At 42.1% G+C, this 18,523-nt stretch overlaps 1 protein-coding gene across 1 annotated transcript; it reads left to right on the forward strand.

Moving 5' to 3' along the window:
* The first annotated feature begins 93 nt into the window (after positions 1-93).
* hhipl1 (HHIP-like 1) lies at positions 94-8,523 on the forward strand. The gene is made up of 9 exons (XM_083998230.1): positions 94-484; positions 1,819-2,465; positions 2,578-2,721; positions 3,696-4,024; positions 4,399-4,525; positions 5,779-5,924; positions 6,038-6,119; positions 7,706-7,788; positions 7,890-8,523. Exons 1-9 carry the CDS (start codon positions 188-190, stop codon positions 8,456-8,458), a joined length of 2,424 nt encoding a protein of 807 aa, XP_083854356.1. The 5' UTR covers positions 94-187; the 3' UTR covers positions 8,459-8,523.
* The last annotated feature ends 10,000 nt before the right edge of the window (positions 8,524-18,523 follow it).

Here is an 18,523-nt window from a genome sequence, read left to right on the forward strand (position 1 = left end):
CTGGCTTCCTCCCACTGTGTGTGTGCACATGCATTGGGACAGCTGTTGGCTTCAGCCTCTCGGTCCACAGAGCCCCGGCTGACAGACACTGGGTTCACCACGTCAGAGCCACAAACAGGAGCAAAGTGCACACAGGAAGCCGCGATCTGCACGACTTTGTCTTCCATGGTCTCCAACCTACGCCACAATGCGGCGATGGTACGGCAAAGCCCCGGGTCTGCTACCGTGGATCTCGCCGTTTGGCATCTTGTGTTTGTCGAGCTTCTGGGTCGCACCTGTAATGTTACACCCACAGTGTTTGGATTTCAAGCCGCCTTTCCGACCGGTCAGGGAGCTCGAGTTCTGCGTAATGTACAAGGATTTTGGCTGCTGTGATTATCAGAAGGACCAGGAGCTGATGGCGAAATACTACCAGATTATGGACAACTTTGATTATTATGGGTATGCCAACTGTGCGAGCTTCGTCGTGGAGCTGCTCTGCCAGGTAGGCATGCACGGACAAAGGTCGCTTGGCGCAGTCCACAGCGTCTCCATCATGTGCCAAAGGGTCTGTCCAGACTCCAGACAGCAGCATAACAGACTTAAACAAGTAGGGGGCGATTCGCTATGTGAGGGTCTGACTCTGCATTGACACAAAACAGTGAAAAGAAGTTTAATAATATGGTTTCATGGTAAATGATTAAACACAAAACTTAAATGAAGGGGACAGAGCTAAATGAAGGTAAAGGTCACCACAGATTTCCCTTTAAACTCCGAAGTGGGTTCATATGTAGGCTAATGCCTAAGAAACTCATCTGTAAAGTATGGACATATAACTAGCCCATACAATATGGTTATGAAGGCACATAATATGTGCTACTAGGCTACTGACATGCTATGAGATACATGTATCTCATAGCATGTCAGTAGCCTATACGTTTATATTATAGTGACCAAAAGTATGATATCAATTTTCCAGCAGGACATGTTTAAAACTAATAAGAAAATAACATATATGTTATGTATATGTATGTAACATATTTATGTTTTATACTTACAGTTTAAACTTAATGCTTACCATATATTAGGTAACATCACTTTTGATAATAAGGACATCTCCCATATTATATCACTGAATGGGAAACTTCCTGAGACAGAAAAGGACAACATACATGTGCTTGATATTCAAAAAAAAAAAAAAAATGTTATTATCGGTGATTCATGGACACATGACTATTACTTTATTTGTTGCAGATTCAGCATATTGTGTGTATAGCTTACTTCCTTAGTGTGTCAATTGTGTAACAATTTTTTTTCTATAAAAACACCTTAAAGCTCCTATCCCATTAATGCCTCTGTCTGAATGTACATTGACCCCTCATTCTATAATGCCTTACCTTAGTATTTTTGTTATCAGTGTAGTAGATTATTGAGATTTAATCCAAGATATAAAATGCTGCTGGAATGCCGAACGTCACTAAAAATAACTCATCCCATGTTCTCCTTTGAGGCTCACAAATAACAAAAGCCTACTGTCTCTTATGTCCAAGCCACAAGGAACTGCAAGGAAGATGAGGAACACTTCCAAAACACTGAGCCTGGCAAAGCAAATACACTACTTTTAAATAAGTCTGTTACATTCTGGAGTTTAGTAAATGAAGTTTACAGCAGCATAATAGCTTTGAAGACTGCTCAGACAGATACTAGGTTTAGACCTCGTCTTATTTATCTGTTAAAATGAATGAATGACAAATGACTCTGCCATATCATCTTAAATGTTAATGTCTCTGTTGTGTGTACAGCCTCTACTGTGTCTCATCTTCTGCTCATCTTGTTCAGGAGTGTTCTCCCTATGCAGCTCACCTCTTTGATGCTGAGGACCCCAGCACCCCAGTCCGGACCATCCCTGGTCTCTGCCCAGACTACTGCTCCCAGTTTTGGACCAAGTGCAGCATCACCGTCCCTCTCCTGTCTGACGACCCACACATCACCAGAGTCAAGGGAGACCAGACCCGTCTCTGCCAATACCTGGCACTTGACGACATGGACTACTGCTACCCACACATCCTTAGCAACCAGAGGCTAACACAGAATCTGGGCCGGGTTCAGTCAGACCCGGATGGCTGTCTGCAGCTCTGTTTAGAAGAAGTGGCCAATGGTCTGCGGAACCCACTAGCCATGGTCCACGCCAATGATGGTACACACCGGTTCTTTATAGCAGAACAGGTGGGCTTGGTGTGGACCTACCTTCCCGACCGGTCCAAACTAGAGAAACCATTTTTGAACATTACCAAGGCCGTCTTAACGTCTGCATGGGAGGGGGATGAGCGAGGATTTCTGGGACTCACCTTTCACCCCATGTACAAATACAATGGGAAGCTGTATGTTTATTACTCAGTGGAGGTGGGCTTTGATGAGAGGATCAGGATCAGTGAGTTCCATGTTACAGCCAATGACATGAATGTGGTGGATCACACCTCTGAGCGGTAGGTATGGACAGCAGAGCCAGATTTGGTGATAGAACTCAGCACGTACCCTAAAGAATAAAGAAAATGAGGAATTGTTTTATCGTATTTGTCATGTCCACTGTCTTTTCAGGGTTATTCTGGAGATCGATGAGCCTGCATCAAACCACAATGGAGGGCAGCTGCTATTTGCAGATGATGGTTACTTGTACATCTTCACAGGTGATGGTGGAATGGCAGGGGATCCATTTGGAAAATATGGAAATGCCCAGAACAAGTAAGAAATGATTTGATCTGAAAAACCATGTATCTACAACCCCTGGCAAAAATTATGGAATCACCACTCTCTGAGGGTGTTCATTTAGTTGTTTAATTTTTAATATAACTTTCATCCAGTCATCCACAGTCCATGATTGCTTTTCATTAGCCCACTGTAACCTTGTTTTTTTTCTGTTTAGGTGTTAATGATGGCCTTCGTTTTTCTTTTTTGTATGTAAATCCCATTTCCTTTTGGCAGTTTCTTACAGTTCAGTCACAGACATTGACTACAGTTTCCACCCATTTGTTCCTCATTTGATTTTGTTAATTTTCTGTTTTCAAAACACGTTTTCTATTTTGACGCTATTCCATAATATTTTCCTCAGAATTGAGTGAGTCCATATTTTTTTCCTCTTCTTGATCTAAACAAAAAAAATGTGACTGACTACAACAATTTTCTTTCTTGCTTTTTTTGTGTTTCTTAAAGCCAGAAGGTTGGCATTTTGAATAGAAATTGTTTTGTGGCATGTCTGTGATCTGCCCCTTTTCTACAAAATTAAACAACTAAATGAACACCCTCCAAGAGTGGTGATTCCATAATTTTTTGCCAGGGGTTGTATCAAAGAATCGATGTGGGGGGCGCCCCATGTGTTGAGGCTGTAGTCCTCACTGCAGGCGGCCCCGGTTCGAATCCCGCGTCGAGTGGCCCTATCCTGCATGTCATCCCCCCCCTATCTGCCTCCCATTTCCTGTCTCTCTCTGAACTGTCCTATCATTAAAGGTGAAAAAGCCCAAAAATAAATTTAAAAAAAAGAAAGAATTGATGTGGTTGCAAGAAAACCTAAGAATAATGCTTAGGGAAATTTTGGATGCATGTTTGTGTCATAATAAATCTATACATTTTGTTTTGTTTTAGTTTGTTTTTTTACAATATTTGGATTACATCTTTGTAATAAGTGTTGCTCATTTTTTATATTATCACATCTATTTCAGGTCAGCTCTTTTGGGTAAGGTTCTTCGGATCGATGTGGATAACAATGAGAGAGGCCCACTGTACAGAGTACCTCCAGATAACCCTTTCATACATGAGCGAGGAGCTCGACCTGAGGTCTATGCCTATGGTGTCCGCAATATGTGGAGGTGCTCTGTAGACAGGGGAGACCCTCACACCAAAGAGGGGAAAGGACGCATCTTCTGTGGGGACGTTGGCCAGAACAAATTTGAAGAGATTGACATTATTGAGAAAGGACGGAACTTCGGCTGGAGAGCTAAAGAGGGCTTCTCCTGCTATGATAAGAAGCTGTGTGCCAACAGCTCATTAGGTAGGCATTCTCTGGACAACTGTAACTACACTGCTCAATGATTTACACGGTAAGCCCAGCCAAACAGGTAGAATGTGTCAGGTTGGACTTACATTATCATCGTCCTCAAGAAGACTCATGTCTCTTCAAAGAGGTGGTATGATGATATTTCCTGTCCTGTCACAGCCATGTAAAGAAATACACTGAAAGGAGATGAGATGCTGTTCTAAGACAGTACAGCCTGACATGAAACAAGATGGCAAATTTATGCCAAAAATACATGGTTAGGCATTTTCAATGGTGGATGTCAACTCACTGCCTTCACTGTAAAGTGGCTCATCCAGATTAACATAAAGAATACAAAGAATGACCTTTTGATTTTTTTTTTTCCACAGATGATGTCCTGCCTATTTATGCGTACCCCCACAAGATGGGCAAGTCAGTGACCGGTGGCTACGTGTACAGAGGCTGTGAATACCCCAACCTGAACGGCATGTACATCTTTGGAGACTTCATGAGCGGGTAAGATTCAGAACAGCAGTGAAAAGATTTTTAGGAATGGAAACAATATAATATCAGATATAAGCCTGAATAAAACGTTGGTAGATGTTTGTTTGATGCCCCTCTTACAGAAATGACATGTGGTCTATGAACTAGTTTGGACAAGTAGAGTTCCTCTGGGCCCGTATCAACCAGAAACCCTTTCTCTTTAGAATTTCTTTTCCTACACTCCCTCTACCATTGTACTTAATTTTCCATCATCTATATTTTGAATTGAAAACTTTATTGAACAACGTTAAAAAGTGTTCAAAAGGATTAAAACACAATAAAGCCAAAAGGCTTGTTTCCATTGTGGTCCTGTGAGATGGTAGACAACATGGAATTAAAACAAGGAAGACAACACACAGCACATGGAATGACACTAGGACACATAGACTACCACATTGAAGAAAAAGAACAAGACGAAATAGATAAGACAAGGGGATTAGGTCCCAAACAAAAACAACAAAACATTTGACAGACATACAAACAAACAATAGCCTACATAATCTAGTGCTTCACTGCTCTTTTGATTTAATTTATCGATTGGCTAACCATTTTTTTATTGAGGACTTAAAAAGAGAGTAGGAGGAGGTAACAGTTTTAAGATTTAAAGGAAGGCCATTCCACAAGACAGCTGCTGAGTAAAGAAAGGAAAACTTTCCCATACAGCTCTTAAAACGGCAGAGCCTATAGCCTTAGTGCAACAGAATATATTCAGATTCAGATTGAGACTCCAACTCACGCTACTTGTATTAAGAAAATCACATTGCTTTTTACCTTGTCCATACATATAACTCTTATGTCAGGGGCAATAGCAGGAAAAACAAGCAGTTTTAAGTTAAACATGTATACAAAAACACATAATGTGATAGTTTTAATAGTGAACATCATGAATTTAAATGTAAATATGACAGTCATTTAAATGTCTTCTTTAGCAGAAGGTACTTTGATTAGGGGCACATTGTAATGCCAACCTGAGGGCATAACAAACTCACACTAAAGAACCAGGTGCAGGCTTTGTTAGTTTAATCATTGATGAGAATGTAATTTAATTCAATTGTGTTGCTTTCTGTCAACTACATGCATATTCCTTTAGGCTGTATACAAGTACTGTGGGAAATTGCATATAGTAAAAAATCAAAGTACTGCATAAAGGTTGATACAACACCTTGTCATAAAACAAAATGGGATGTACGGCACATAAGAGACTGTGGACTTTATTCCTTGTCTAGGCGTTTGATGAGTCTGCAGGAGGACAGAAACACGAGGCAGTGGAAATACAATGAGATCTGCATGGGGTTGGGCCTGACATGTGCCTTCCCTGGACTCATCAACAACTATCACCAGTACATCATCTCCTTTGCTGAGGATGAAGCTGGTAATTCCTAAACACAACCTCAAAGCAGCCCACGATACCCGGAATGTTCTGTCTACGCCGGGAATTAGTGACTAGTGTCGGCTAACATTGCCTTTTGTTTTTCTTTCCATCAGGCGAGCTATACTTCATGTCCACTGGAGTGCCGAGCGCTACGTCACCTTCGGGAGTTGTTTATAAAGTGGTGGATCCCTCAAGGTGGGCTAATATAAGCATTACATTGCTTTTTTTCCAGATTTACCGTCACTACATGAAGAAATTAAATGTAACCTGCCATGTTTGGTAACCGCTCAATGCTCATGAGTCAATATCTGCAGCTCGGTTTCAGCTTATTGGACATGCATAAAAGACGCACATCTGTTCATGATTACAAATACAGACATCTCCTGCTCAGCAAGCATGAGGGACGTGTCGTGCAGTATCGTGATCACACTTAGCTTAGCTCTCTGTCTCTTCTTCAGAACAGCCTGTCTCTTTGGAGATATTAGAAGCAGACCTGTAGCGCTGTTTGTTTACATACTAAAGCATACCGATGCTCCGCCCACATTGTGACTCATTTCTAAAGTTATGTAACGGCTCTACAGTGGTGTTTTTACATAAATCAGCTGCAATCACATGATCACATTTATGACTGACTTGAGACTCATTTGGGAATGTGACGGAACATCAGACAAACATCCCAACTCAGTACCACATCATGGATGTAGGCCTAGCAGATTGTAGTTAGCATAGCATTAAAGGGATAGTTCAACATTTTGGCAAATTGACCCATTGCCATAATCCCTATAGTTTTAGGGGTAGGTTTGTTACATTTATTTGTCGGTGCAAGCTATTTTTACAACTGCGGAGCAGAGCCACGAGCTGCTCAGAGCTACGCTACCTCATGGAATTTCTTGGTTTCCCTCATCAAACTCATCAAATACACAAACCAACAACTCCAACACGCTCTGGTGGACAAGTTGTGCTCTGCACACAAGTTGTTTTTAGAAGCAAATTCATGCAAAACCGCTGATGCACGTTCCCGTCGGGGGCAGTTTTTCAGCAAGCAGTCTCTGCATTTGCTTCGAAAACAACTCTGTCTTGTAACGTTACGTTATTATTTCATAGCGTGGTGAATGTGCACGACAGTGCTTTGGAGTTGTTGGATTGTGTATTTGATGAGTTTGATGAGGGAAACCAAGAAATCCCATTAGCCTCCATAGCGTAGCTCTGAGCAGCTCATGGCTCTGCTCCGCCGTTCTAAAAATAGCTTGCACCGACAAGGAAAGGTAACGAACCTACTCCTAAAACTATAGAGATTATGGTAATGGACCAATTTGCCAAAATGTTGAATGAGTGAACACAAGTAGTATTGTGTTTTGACTCATTTCATTTACTGACCTGTGTGCCACATTGTAGCCTAAACATCCATTCAGAGGAGAGGAAACAAACCGTTGGAAGGATGCTGACTTTTTTCTTTTTCTTTTCATCTTCACTAGTTAACTGACCATGTTCCTTGGATGCCATGGATTTTTTTGTCACGTAATGAATGATGTATGGAAATCAATCATACCTCATTCGGTTGTATTAGCTCTCTACGAGGGATACACTTCAGTGATGATCCGCTGGATCTTCTAGTGCTTATTTGGCTGTGTATTTGGCTTATTTGGCTTCTAGTGCTTATTTCTTGAATGGAAAAAGTGTTGCAGCATCAATCCATGGTGTTCTGGCATCATTACAGCCACAATTGGAAGTTGTTGTTTTTTATTGATTTTTTTTTTTTACTGTTGTTTATTGTTTTTCAGACGTGCTCCACCAAGGCAGTGTCACTATGAACCTCTTCCTGTGAGAGTGAAAAGTAATCTCATCAAGTTTGTGCCTCAGGAAAGTGAGTGTCTATAGTTGTCACTGGCTAAATCTGATCAAATGTGTGACAAAAATGTGTTTATGTTGATATTCTGGTCACCTTTTCCTTTGATCCTCCATTAGGACTGATTGGTGTTGAGTCTTCAAACAATAACGAACCTGAGCCACCACCCACAGAATCATATGACTGGCTTCAAGAATTAATTGATCGCCTAGGTGAATTGGGACCAGATTTAACCACCGCTTCACCAACCACAACTACCACCAAACCACCCAGGCAACCGAGGCGGAAAGGTCGGCGCAGAAAGGGAAAGTCCAGAACAGAAACTGCACCCGAGCTCCAGAATGGAAGGGTGAGGCTGTCTGGAGACACCGAAGGCCACAGCGACCGTGGAAGGGTAGAGGTTTTTGTTAATGGCGAATGGGGCACTGTGTGTGACGACCTATGGACCACCAAGAACGCTGCAGTGGTTTGTCGGCAGCTAGGTTTTCAGTATGCTCTGAAAGCAGCTAAGAACTCAGAGTTCGGTGAGGGGAAGGATCTGCGTATTCTACTGGATGATGTTCAGTGTGATGGCACAGAGTCCACCCTGCTGGACTGCACACACGCTGGCGTGGGGACACATAACTGCGCCCACTATGAGGATGCTGGGGTGATCTGTGGCAACTCGGACTATGTTGTACAGGTCTAAATGTGTAACTACTTAACCTTAATTAAACCCATTGTCTAAAAAAAATCAATCACTAATCTAACATGGGTAACCCACAAGTGTGTAAAACAAAACAACATAACTTTATGCCATAATGTGTCCAGCAGCTACAATGGAGTTATACATCATAAATGCGTATGGTACTTTTTCCCCCTTTTTATTAAACCCACATGTAAAGCAAAATCTAAAGCAGGAGTTGTTGTGGGCTGACAATCCTTTCATGTGGTTATTTATGGGATAACCTGACAGCTGGAATTTAATGGTGATAGCCAACACTGTAACTATATCCATGCTTTTCCTTCACTAATGTCTGCAGTGGCACTTTGCTTATTTTACTCAAAGCTAAATGTTTATATGAGAGTTTATTTTTAATTTTTTTTATCACGGACTGTATCGTTTAATTTGAATATTTTGGCTTTTCAGTGATTTGTTACAAAAAAACTTTTTATAATAATATGTGTCTGAATGTAATATTTCCTAATGTGCTGAATGTTCATTACCCACTGAATGAATGTCTGGTTGTATCCTGATGGTACAATTTTTGTAAAATGATTTCAATAAAAGCATTCTAGTCTATAAACCCAGCTGGTTCTAATCAATTTAAGGAGAGAGAAAGACGCTCACTACTGTAGCGTTAGACAGACTACTGGTTGGAAATTCAAATCTGAATGGCAACGGGTGAAAGCGGGGCGGCTGATTTATGGTCCAGCCCAGTCTCTCCGCTCCCCGCACCCGTCCTAGGCTACACAGTGCCAGCTCGCTCCACTGTCCCGATTGTCTTTTCTTCCTAACCTATAATGTAATAGCAACATAACCGAATAGCCTACCTCTGAAATGGGGAAATCAACTTGATTAGGCTACTTTTAAAAGGACTAATAGGCTACTTTTTAAAATTTGCCCAACACTGCTTCTTGATCCTTGATTTTCACCGTGCATAATCAAAATGTTTGAGAAGAAATCTTTGTTCTTGTATGTGTAATTTTAAGACTACTGGTAGTAGGCTACATTTATTGATTTAGGCTACATATTGGGACTTAGGTCTCAGTGGAAAACGCAGACGACAGTGGAAAAGCACCTTCAGCAACATCACACAAGAGAGAGTAGCCAACATTACAACTTTTTCAACAACTCTGTCTAGAGTGTAATTGTTTAACAATAGGAATAAACAGCTTGTGTTTCACCAATTTACTTGGCAATGCCACCGGGAATAGTTGAGCAGCTGGTGGTCAAAACTGGTACTGCAACACATTTCCCCTGATGACGTCATCTGAACGCACCTGGACATGTGCGCCTTGTTATCCTGACTCCCTTCTCTTCACGAAAAAAAGAAGAAAAAAACATCAATATCTCTGCTAACAGGTTAGCTAGCTCAGTATTCTTAGTCCTGCAATGTTTGTAACTGCAGAGGCGCCAAAGAGACCAAGATGTTGTCGGAGGAAGAGAAGAGAAGAGAAGAGAAGAGAAGAGAAGAGAAGAGAAGAGAAGAGAAGAGAAGAGAGGTAGCCGAGCAACGTGGGTAGATCTTGACCTGACTCATGTTTTCTTTCCTCCGCCGGTTACGTAGGCTCCAGCCTGACAACAAACGGCCGCACACACCGCTGGTAGTGGGTGGAGATTCAGAGCGTTCACGACTACACTACAGTAGCTATGTACTATACACAAATGAAGAGAGAGCAAAAATCCCCAGCAGGGCTTCAAGAAGGCAACATATCAACTTGACTGCGTTTATCTCGGGTCGGCTTGTTAACATTCAACCAAGTTCGTCGATGACCACCATCTGGCTGCAGGCTACTATCTTTCTTTTACAGTAGCTACACTTCTCTGATACAGCTGTTCCCACGAACGTCCCACTTGCTGTGAGTTCACCTTCGCCTCGACGCAGCAAGTGTTGTGGTCATTGTTATAGCACTCAGATACAGGCTGTTTTACTCAGTAGCGTTTAAACATAAAACTCCGACATAGTGCGACATAGTACACAACCTGGATACGTTTTGTAACAGACACCACGCGGTACAGTATTAACGATTAAACCCGGAAGTCCAGGACATACTGTACAACCGGCTCCATAGCTCAGTGGTTAGAGCACTGGTCTTGTAAACCAGGGGTCGCGAGTTCGATCCTCGCTGGGGCCTGTTGAGGGAATACGTTTTTTCTTTGGACATTTCAGTTTGTTATTGGTTCACATCGATAACTGTACGCTGTAAGTGCTAAATATTAGCAAAAACGAGTACAGTTAATTCAACAAAATGTAGAGTAGTGCTGACACCAAGTGGTCTTTAAAAGGCTGCCATGAAAGGGATTGAACAGAGAAACATCATTCATAATGGAGTGTTGGATTTTAAAAATATACTCTTTTTTCTTTTTATAGCCTACTTTTATTATTACATTATGATATTATAATTAAAGTCTAAATGACAACAACCAGTCCTAGATCTTACATGGTTGCTAGATGTGGGGTAAGCCTAAACACCAAGCCAAAGTCCAAAATGACAGACAATTGATACCAGCCAGTTGGAGTTTGTTTGAGGGAAAATTTATTCTGTGCTGGGAAGTTCATTGATATGCTGAGCACTCACTCTCAGTAGCTGGAGCCAGACTAAACACATTGCACCCTAACAATATGAGGCTCTGTCTCTCACCCTGCACCTCCATATCAGTCCTAAATTTCCCAACCCAACCTGAACTCTAATGCTCCTCAATAATACAAATCAGGCAAAAACCACTGGTGTAATGAATGTGGTGTAATGACTAATACTACTAATAACAATAATATAGTCTCTTACGTTTTCATTCAGACCAGTTCTTCTGAGGTAAATCTATTTCAAAATTTGAACTTGATTGTAATTTTGAGCGATAGCTTTATTGTACTGTAAAATCCTAAATTGTTTCCACTGTTGTTTAATCACAGGCAACAACAGAAATGTCAGTAATGATTCCACAGTCAACCTGTCCATTCAAAAGACAAACCAGGTGAACTGTGCCAAACTAGGAAAAGGTGTGTTCTAGAGATTGTAGACTGCATATTGGCTATGGATGGATACAGTTATTATGAGTAGCCACTAGATGGCAGTGTTGTGTTGTGCTGATTTATAACTCCACTGCTTCAGCCCCCAGCTTCTCACTCAAGTTCAGAATTGTCTTGCGGACTTTAATGAATGCTGGGCTGTTGGATGTTTGATTGATTTCGGCTCAACAAGAAGACAGAGGAAGCAGATGCTTTGAGTTACATACAGTTTCAGTAGCAGTTAGTCAACAACACGATCCTCTGTGTGAGGATGCAAAACCTTTACAAAATAAGGTATTTGATTTCTCATGTAGGCCTATGGGTCACAAACAGCGCAGAATGTACCCAAAAGTCCTGCCCCAATGTCTGCAGAACACATGTTTTTAGATCCTTTCAGTCATTGAAGACCCTCTTAACATTCTCTGAAGTGAAAACATGATAATCACCAGAAGTTGGTTTAAGAGGTTTTCACCTCACAACATGTAGCCCACCACGTGAGGGTCTGTGGCTTGTGGTGTGGAACCTCAGGGCTGTTGTTCTGCTGCTTCTGAGCCCCTGGCAGACCTTGTGTCAGCACTATGATACTGATCCACTTCCAGTATCAGCCAGGGGCCCAGGAGCTGACTCCGGCCTTCGCCTTCTTCTGTTTCTTTTCTTTTCTTTCTTCTTTGCCACCTTTAATCAAAATCTTCCAACAACATATCCTTGTCTCAGCATGAAAGTAGAGTAATGACAGGTTCATGGGCCATTTTATAGTGTTAAAAGTCTGAAATGGAAATACATGAAAATGAGATTTTAACATCCTATTTCTGTGAATTTACAGATTGCAGATAGTTTAAGACTTATGGAAAAAAAACAAAGCAATAATAATTATGGCATTCAGTTTCATGCCACTTGTTTTACTCTGTTGTGTTCTATATTTGTTTTGAAGATGTGGTTATAAACAGTGAAACAGTAGGGGGTGCTAACATAATAGGCACAAAACAATGGTTTACTGGTTGACAGTTAGATAATTCATTGTTTTTTATTGAGGAAATAAAATCGTTGTGCACAGTGATTGAGAATAAAAAGTTCAAGTACACACCTAACCTTGGCTTTGTTCAGTCTTTACTTACTTTTATTTAGGTGCAGGAAATCTGATCGTTTTATTAAACGGGAATGTTGGACTGCTACAGACAAATGATTCTGTTCACTTAGACAGAGGCAGAGACTTGAGGATCTTTGGGCAAGTAAAGCAAATGACCACAGATGCTGCTCTCAGCAATGTGAAGTTCACCCTGCAGGGGTCCAAACTGCCTGCACGCCTTCTTTCTCCTCCCAAATATTAGCTTTCATGCCCCAACCCCTCTGTCTCCCCCTGAGATGACTGAAGCGGCATCCTGGGCCCACAGGGAGCGCCAAGAATTTGCACCTCCTTTGCTGTCAGGGCTCATTATCACTGGAGCCATCAGTGTGTGGGTGTAGTCTAGTGTAGCGTCTAGTGTAGGTTACTATTAGTAGTGACAACAAACATACTGCCACTGTTGGTATAAGCAGACCTACTAAATGAAAATAATATACCAGAACGATATAGAATACCTTTTGGGGGTTTTTTTATGGAGGGGGGGGGGGGGGGGGGGGGTTGTGGATAGTTCAAAATTTTGCAAATTGGCCCAATCTCATAATCCCTACAGTTTTAGGAGTAGGTTCGTTACCTTTATTTGTCGGTGCAAGCTATTTCTAGAACGGCAGAGCAGAGCTGCGAGCTGCTCAGAGCTACCCTACGGAGGCTAATTGGATTTCTTGGTTTCCCTCTTCAAAGTCATCAAATACATAATCAAACAACTCCAAAACGCTCTGGTGGACAAGTTGTGACCTGCACATTCACCACGCTATGAGAACGGAACGTTACGAGACAGTACAAGAGTTGTTTTCGAGGCAAATATAGAGACTGCTTGCCGAAAAACTGCCCCGGCGGACGGGAACGCGCATCAGCAGTTTTGCATGAATTAACCTCGGCTCTGCTCCGCCATTCTAAAAAAACGACAATTAAAGGTAACAAACCTACTCCTAAAACTACAGGGATTCTGGCAATGGGCCAATTTGCCAAAATGTTGAAGTATCCCTTTAAACTTTCTTACATTTGAGTTCAGAGCATTATATATCAATTGTAATGTTGTATTGCTTACATTTAAATTAATCCTAACAAGTATTAAGGGATGTTTTTGATTGATTGTTGATGGAGTCTAACCCTGTATAAGACGAGCCTATAGGCTGTCTATGCAGCAGGTTATTATGACCCATGGTTAGGTTTTTTTTGAGGCAGCAATAAGTGTTCCTGTAACAATGACAGGACCTAAGTGATGAGTCAATGTCAGGATGAGGTGGTGGATGGATGCATAAGACACAGCAGAGAATTGTTTGATTTCCATGTGAAAGTAGAAGTTTGTGTTTCTATTATTCTTCATTACATTGCTCACCATTCGTCCAGAGTTCTGGCTTGTGACTAGAGGAACAAGATCATTGTTGTGAGAGGCTGAAATTCTCTTCCTCTAGGATGGTTGAGCTCAACCTTAGAAATAGTGTGAGTAGTTAGGACGTCCTGTGGGAATTAGGGGTAGAATCACTGCTGATAAGAATGCCCCCTGGAAGCCTCCCTTTGGAGGGTTCCCGGGCATGTCCAATTGGGAGGAGACCCCTGGTGTGACCCATAATTCACTGGAGGGATTACATATTCCATCTGGTTTAGAAACACCTTGGGATCTCCCAGGAAGCATTGCCAGATAGGGATATCTGGCTCCTACTTAGCCTGCTGCCACTATGACCTGCCCTGGAAAAGCAGAAGATAATGGAATGGAAAAACTGGAGTGAAAGATGATAACCTTGTTTCAATTTTTTAGGAATAGTGGATTATATCTAAATGTTTTAAGTTTAAAAGGGTTTAGTTGCAAACATTTCTTCCAGTGTCATTTAGAGCCCCAGAAATAATTTGTGCAAGAAAAAGAAAACTCTGCTTAATCGTTTTACTTTGTCTTCACTACGTTTGACCAAGTGTGCATCAGAGCAAGCAGTACAACCTCATGAAAGACACAGAATAAGGTCTTTGAACAGGAAAAAAACACCATAAATGAGAAACTTTGTGGACCGGGAACTGATTTATGTTCCTGTTGGGGCTGAGCGGCCATCAATATTTACTTTGGGATTTACTGCCACATCACTGTTACAGTGTAGGAGCCAAACGTACAGCTGCAAGGCACATAAGGAGGGAGCCATAACATCTTTACATACTCCATATAGCACTTCTTAAGCCAAGAGCAATAAGTTGTTTCCATTAGACATAAAGTATAAAAGAAACACTGTTATAAGTTAGATTTAAAACTGAAAGAATAAATCATAAGGCGTATCTCCATGAAGGAGATTTTGTGGAAACGTGTTGTTTCCTGTCAGGTTCTGAGTCGCTCATACAACTCAAAGGATACCACCACCTTGGAGACACCTTGACAGACATCCATTGTGGTTGGCACACACACAGATGCTTGTGTCAGTGGCCAGTGTCAGAGAGACAAATAATACATATATTTTGTGGACCTATGTAGTTATGTGTCCACAACAGTTGAGATGAAGTACACTGTACCAACAAGTACTGGTGTTCTCATATGGATGAGATTTGTTTTGGTTCTGTCAGACTCACAAGAAGTCCTAGACACACTGGCAGTCAACCAGCTGGGCCATCTGTGCTTTGAGTGCTCCCTACGTTCCTCCATTACTCCGAACATTCCTGTGCTGTAATTTGAATCAGTGTGTGCACCAGTGAGGTTACAGGAGTACTCCATCAGAGCCCTGTACTACGGAGCAAGTTCAACACACCCAGGATAACTTTTTTTTTTGTTATCTGGCTTCAGTGAACCGAACATTGTAGTGTAATCTGCACTATAAAACTGTTTGAAATTGGCTCAGTTAATCCTGGGTTTACCCACCTGACTCTGATCGTCTTCATGAGAAAGAGGCAGAGCTGTGAATTACTTTTAATTCATTATTTTCAGAACCACAAGTTAAGTTCTGATTTTGATGTGAGAAAATGCAACAGTGAGGTTAAAGCAGAAGTAAGCGATCCGGTCGTTTTGGCTAATGCTGCGTTCCAGGAAGGCTTTTGAAACCGTAAGTTACAGCTTCAAGTCACAACTTACGACTTTGTAGTGTTCCAGGCAACCCACTCGTGTTTTTCCGACCTGTTTTACCTGTGAAAGTCACTATAACGGCCACTCGTAACTTCCGACCCGTGAACTCGTACCAGATCGAACTGGTACGACTTCACAGGTCGGAAAAACACGAGTTACGGGTTGCCTTGAACGCACCATAACTTCTTGTCAGCCGATGGAGTTAGCAGCCCCCGCCCTCGTCATGGATCTATTGGTCCTCGTCCCTACGTCACCACATTCAGGCGCATCCCTTGGCTGCACACACAGCCCTTCATGCCGTTCTCTCTCCTCATTGGATAAAACTTGTAGGATACGAGAAAAGTTTTCTCCTCGGCTCAGAGCAGAGCAGAGTGACTGAGAGACCCGTGTTTCGGTCCAAACACTCTATGTAAGTGATTGCTGTCGGAAGATATAACTATTTAAGACTTATATTAACACAAAAATGTCGCTTACTTCTGCTTTAATAGAAATGAGTTTAATCCATGCTGCCTTACAAAGGCAAAGTGCAGATCTGCAAAAATGCAAAACTGAGAAAAACAGCTTTTTGTGTTTTTATTTGTCAGGTTTAAGCATCAAATTATGAATAACTACCAAGTCTCAGACCAATTTTGACCATTTAATGGCATATTTTGTGATCAATTTTGATAGTTTTATGGCAGATACTGCACTTTGCCTTGGTTTTAGCTGCAAATACTGCACTTGCCTTTGTTTTGGTGCAGATACTGCAAAATAAAAAGCCCAATAACTCTGGAAAGTTTAGCAGTAGCACTATCAAATTCTACCAGATTTTAGAGAACATGTAGCACTTTTGATTGGTCAAAAAAAAAAATTAATGCAGATATTGATCAAGTTAATTTCCAAGGACCAGATCAAAACCTGTCATAGTGAGACTACTCAGAGCTGAGAATCACATGCGATTATAGCTTCATGTTAACTAAACAAAGATTATTTAATCAGTGATGAATTTATTTATTCATCATCAGAATAACACAATGACCCTGGAGAGAGCTAGACATAAAAGCTAAATTACCTTCCAACACTGATCAAAATTTCTATTATCATAAATCTGATCTCTAAACAATTTAAACACTTCAAACATGAACTAGTTTTCTTTCATGATAAATAACAACAAACAGTACATTTATATAAATCAGTGGAGTGGTTTTGCTGTTCCAAAACTCACATGTGTAACCTTAACTTCTATATCTTCACTTAAATTCAACAAAAGTCCTTTACTCTCGCAGTGACCATGTTTTTACTCTTCTTGATAACAGAAGCTCTGAATCCCTCCAGCCACTGACCCTGGATCATTCTGTTTCCACAGCCAGTCATAAAAATCTGTCCCGACACAGACTCTTGAACACCAAAAGCTGATCGCAAAGCAGAACAACATCATAAAAGCTGAGGTTAGAAATAAAAACAACACATCCAGGACACATCTTTTATAACTTCCACATTTCTCTACATTTCTTCACAGTGCCATCTAAAGCGTTTGCAGACCACTTCTTAAATTTTCCAGGTCTCGAGTCTTTAAATTCCTCGAGTGTCCAGATCCACCACAGCATCATTAGCAGAGGATGACCTTCCTCTGCTCTCAGACAACTGATGTTTACCCACCATTGTGCTCCTTATTGTCCTGTGGACTGGTTCTACTTCATAAAACCTTGTTTTCTCTGGAGGTTATCAGTGAGGCCACACATTTACCCACTCTGTCAGCTCTCTCTCTCTCTCACTCAGTGCCTTTGCTGTTTACTCTCATTATCTTCAGGTTCCTGTGTTTGTGCAGCAGGCCAAGCATCAACGGCATCCGACGTGCCTGAATAGAAAAAGCCACTGCAAGGCCGACCAGGTTGTAATGCTCTTCCAAAAATAAGAAGCAAATGTTTGCCCATGATGTGGTGGAAACACAGGGGAGAGGTGTTGCTTTGTGCAGAGATGGGTCAGTCATGTCTTCGCTTGTGGTGACTAATTTCACACGTACTTGTTAAAGGGATCTGATCAAAGACGCTTGATCACTCAGACCACAGTCAGAGGTGGTCCGGGGCCACATGTGGCCGCATTCTTTAGCAGTGTGAACGCGAGTACACTGAAGGGCCAAGTGCTCAGCTGACAACGTCTGACACAGTCTGATTAGTCTAGTCTGAAAGGCTTCCTTCTCCAGCGTCAGCGCTTTCCCCTGTGTGACCTGTGACCCTCTGGCTTCCCAGGGAGAGCCCTGCGGTGCTCCGCTGGGGGCTGGTAATCCTTGTGATGTGTCCCCTCACCTGCAGGTGTTGGATCTGTCACTGAACAGAACCCAGGCCCTCTCCAGGTTCCAGAGCCCCAGCCCCTGGTGAGCCCACTTAGCGCAAGACCCACCTTTGAGAGCCACAAGGGTTGACATGTAAGGCAGTCCCTCCAGGAATTCGCGATGTTGCGATCGCAACAATTAACGCAAATTCAGCCAATCCCCGCAAATTTTTTGCGATCTTGCAATTTTGTACAATCACCGCAACTTTTCCGCAAATTGGACCAATTGTCGGTGCTTTCCGCGAGTTACGCAGCAGAGAGTGCGAGTCTGGACGGAGCGGTGGTTGAAAGTGAGTCCACGGAGGAACAGCGTGGCTGGGCTGACGGCAAGAAACTTGATACAACGTGCACAAAGTGATAAGTAAAGGAACACAAGCTGAGTTGAACGTGTTGAGTGTGTGAGTTGTCCTGGTTGACCACCCGAGGCTGTGTCAACCCCGCAGCACTCGCAGAGGGGGAATCCAGTGAGTGCGCCACTGCAGGGCCGGAGTGGAGCAGCCGGCGGCCAGGTGCCCCTTCCCCCATCCTAAGGCCCTGGCCCTGGACTTGAGTAGCCACCCTCCCCTTTTTATTCAA

Source organism: Trachurus trachurus (genome assembly GCF_905171665.1).
Source record: "Trachurus trachurus genome assembly, chromosome: 22".
Taxonomy (NCBI): Eukaryota; Metazoa; Chordata; class Actinopteri; order Carangiformes; family Carangidae; genus Trachurus; species Trachurus trachurus.

Coding starts and splice junctions, on each gene's coding strand:
- hhipl1 (XM_083998230.1), top strand. CDS start 188: ATGCGGCGATGGTACGGCAAAGCCCCGGGTCTGCTACCGTGGATCTCG. Junction 4,526..5,778: donor TTTGGAGACTTCATGAGCGG/GTAAGATTCAGA, acceptor TTCCTTGTCTAG/GCGTTTGATGAGTCTGCAGG. Junction 6,120..7,705: donor AAAGTGGTGGATCCCTCAAG/GTGGGCTAATAT, acceptor ATTGTTTTTCAG/ACGTGCTCCACCAAGGCAGT.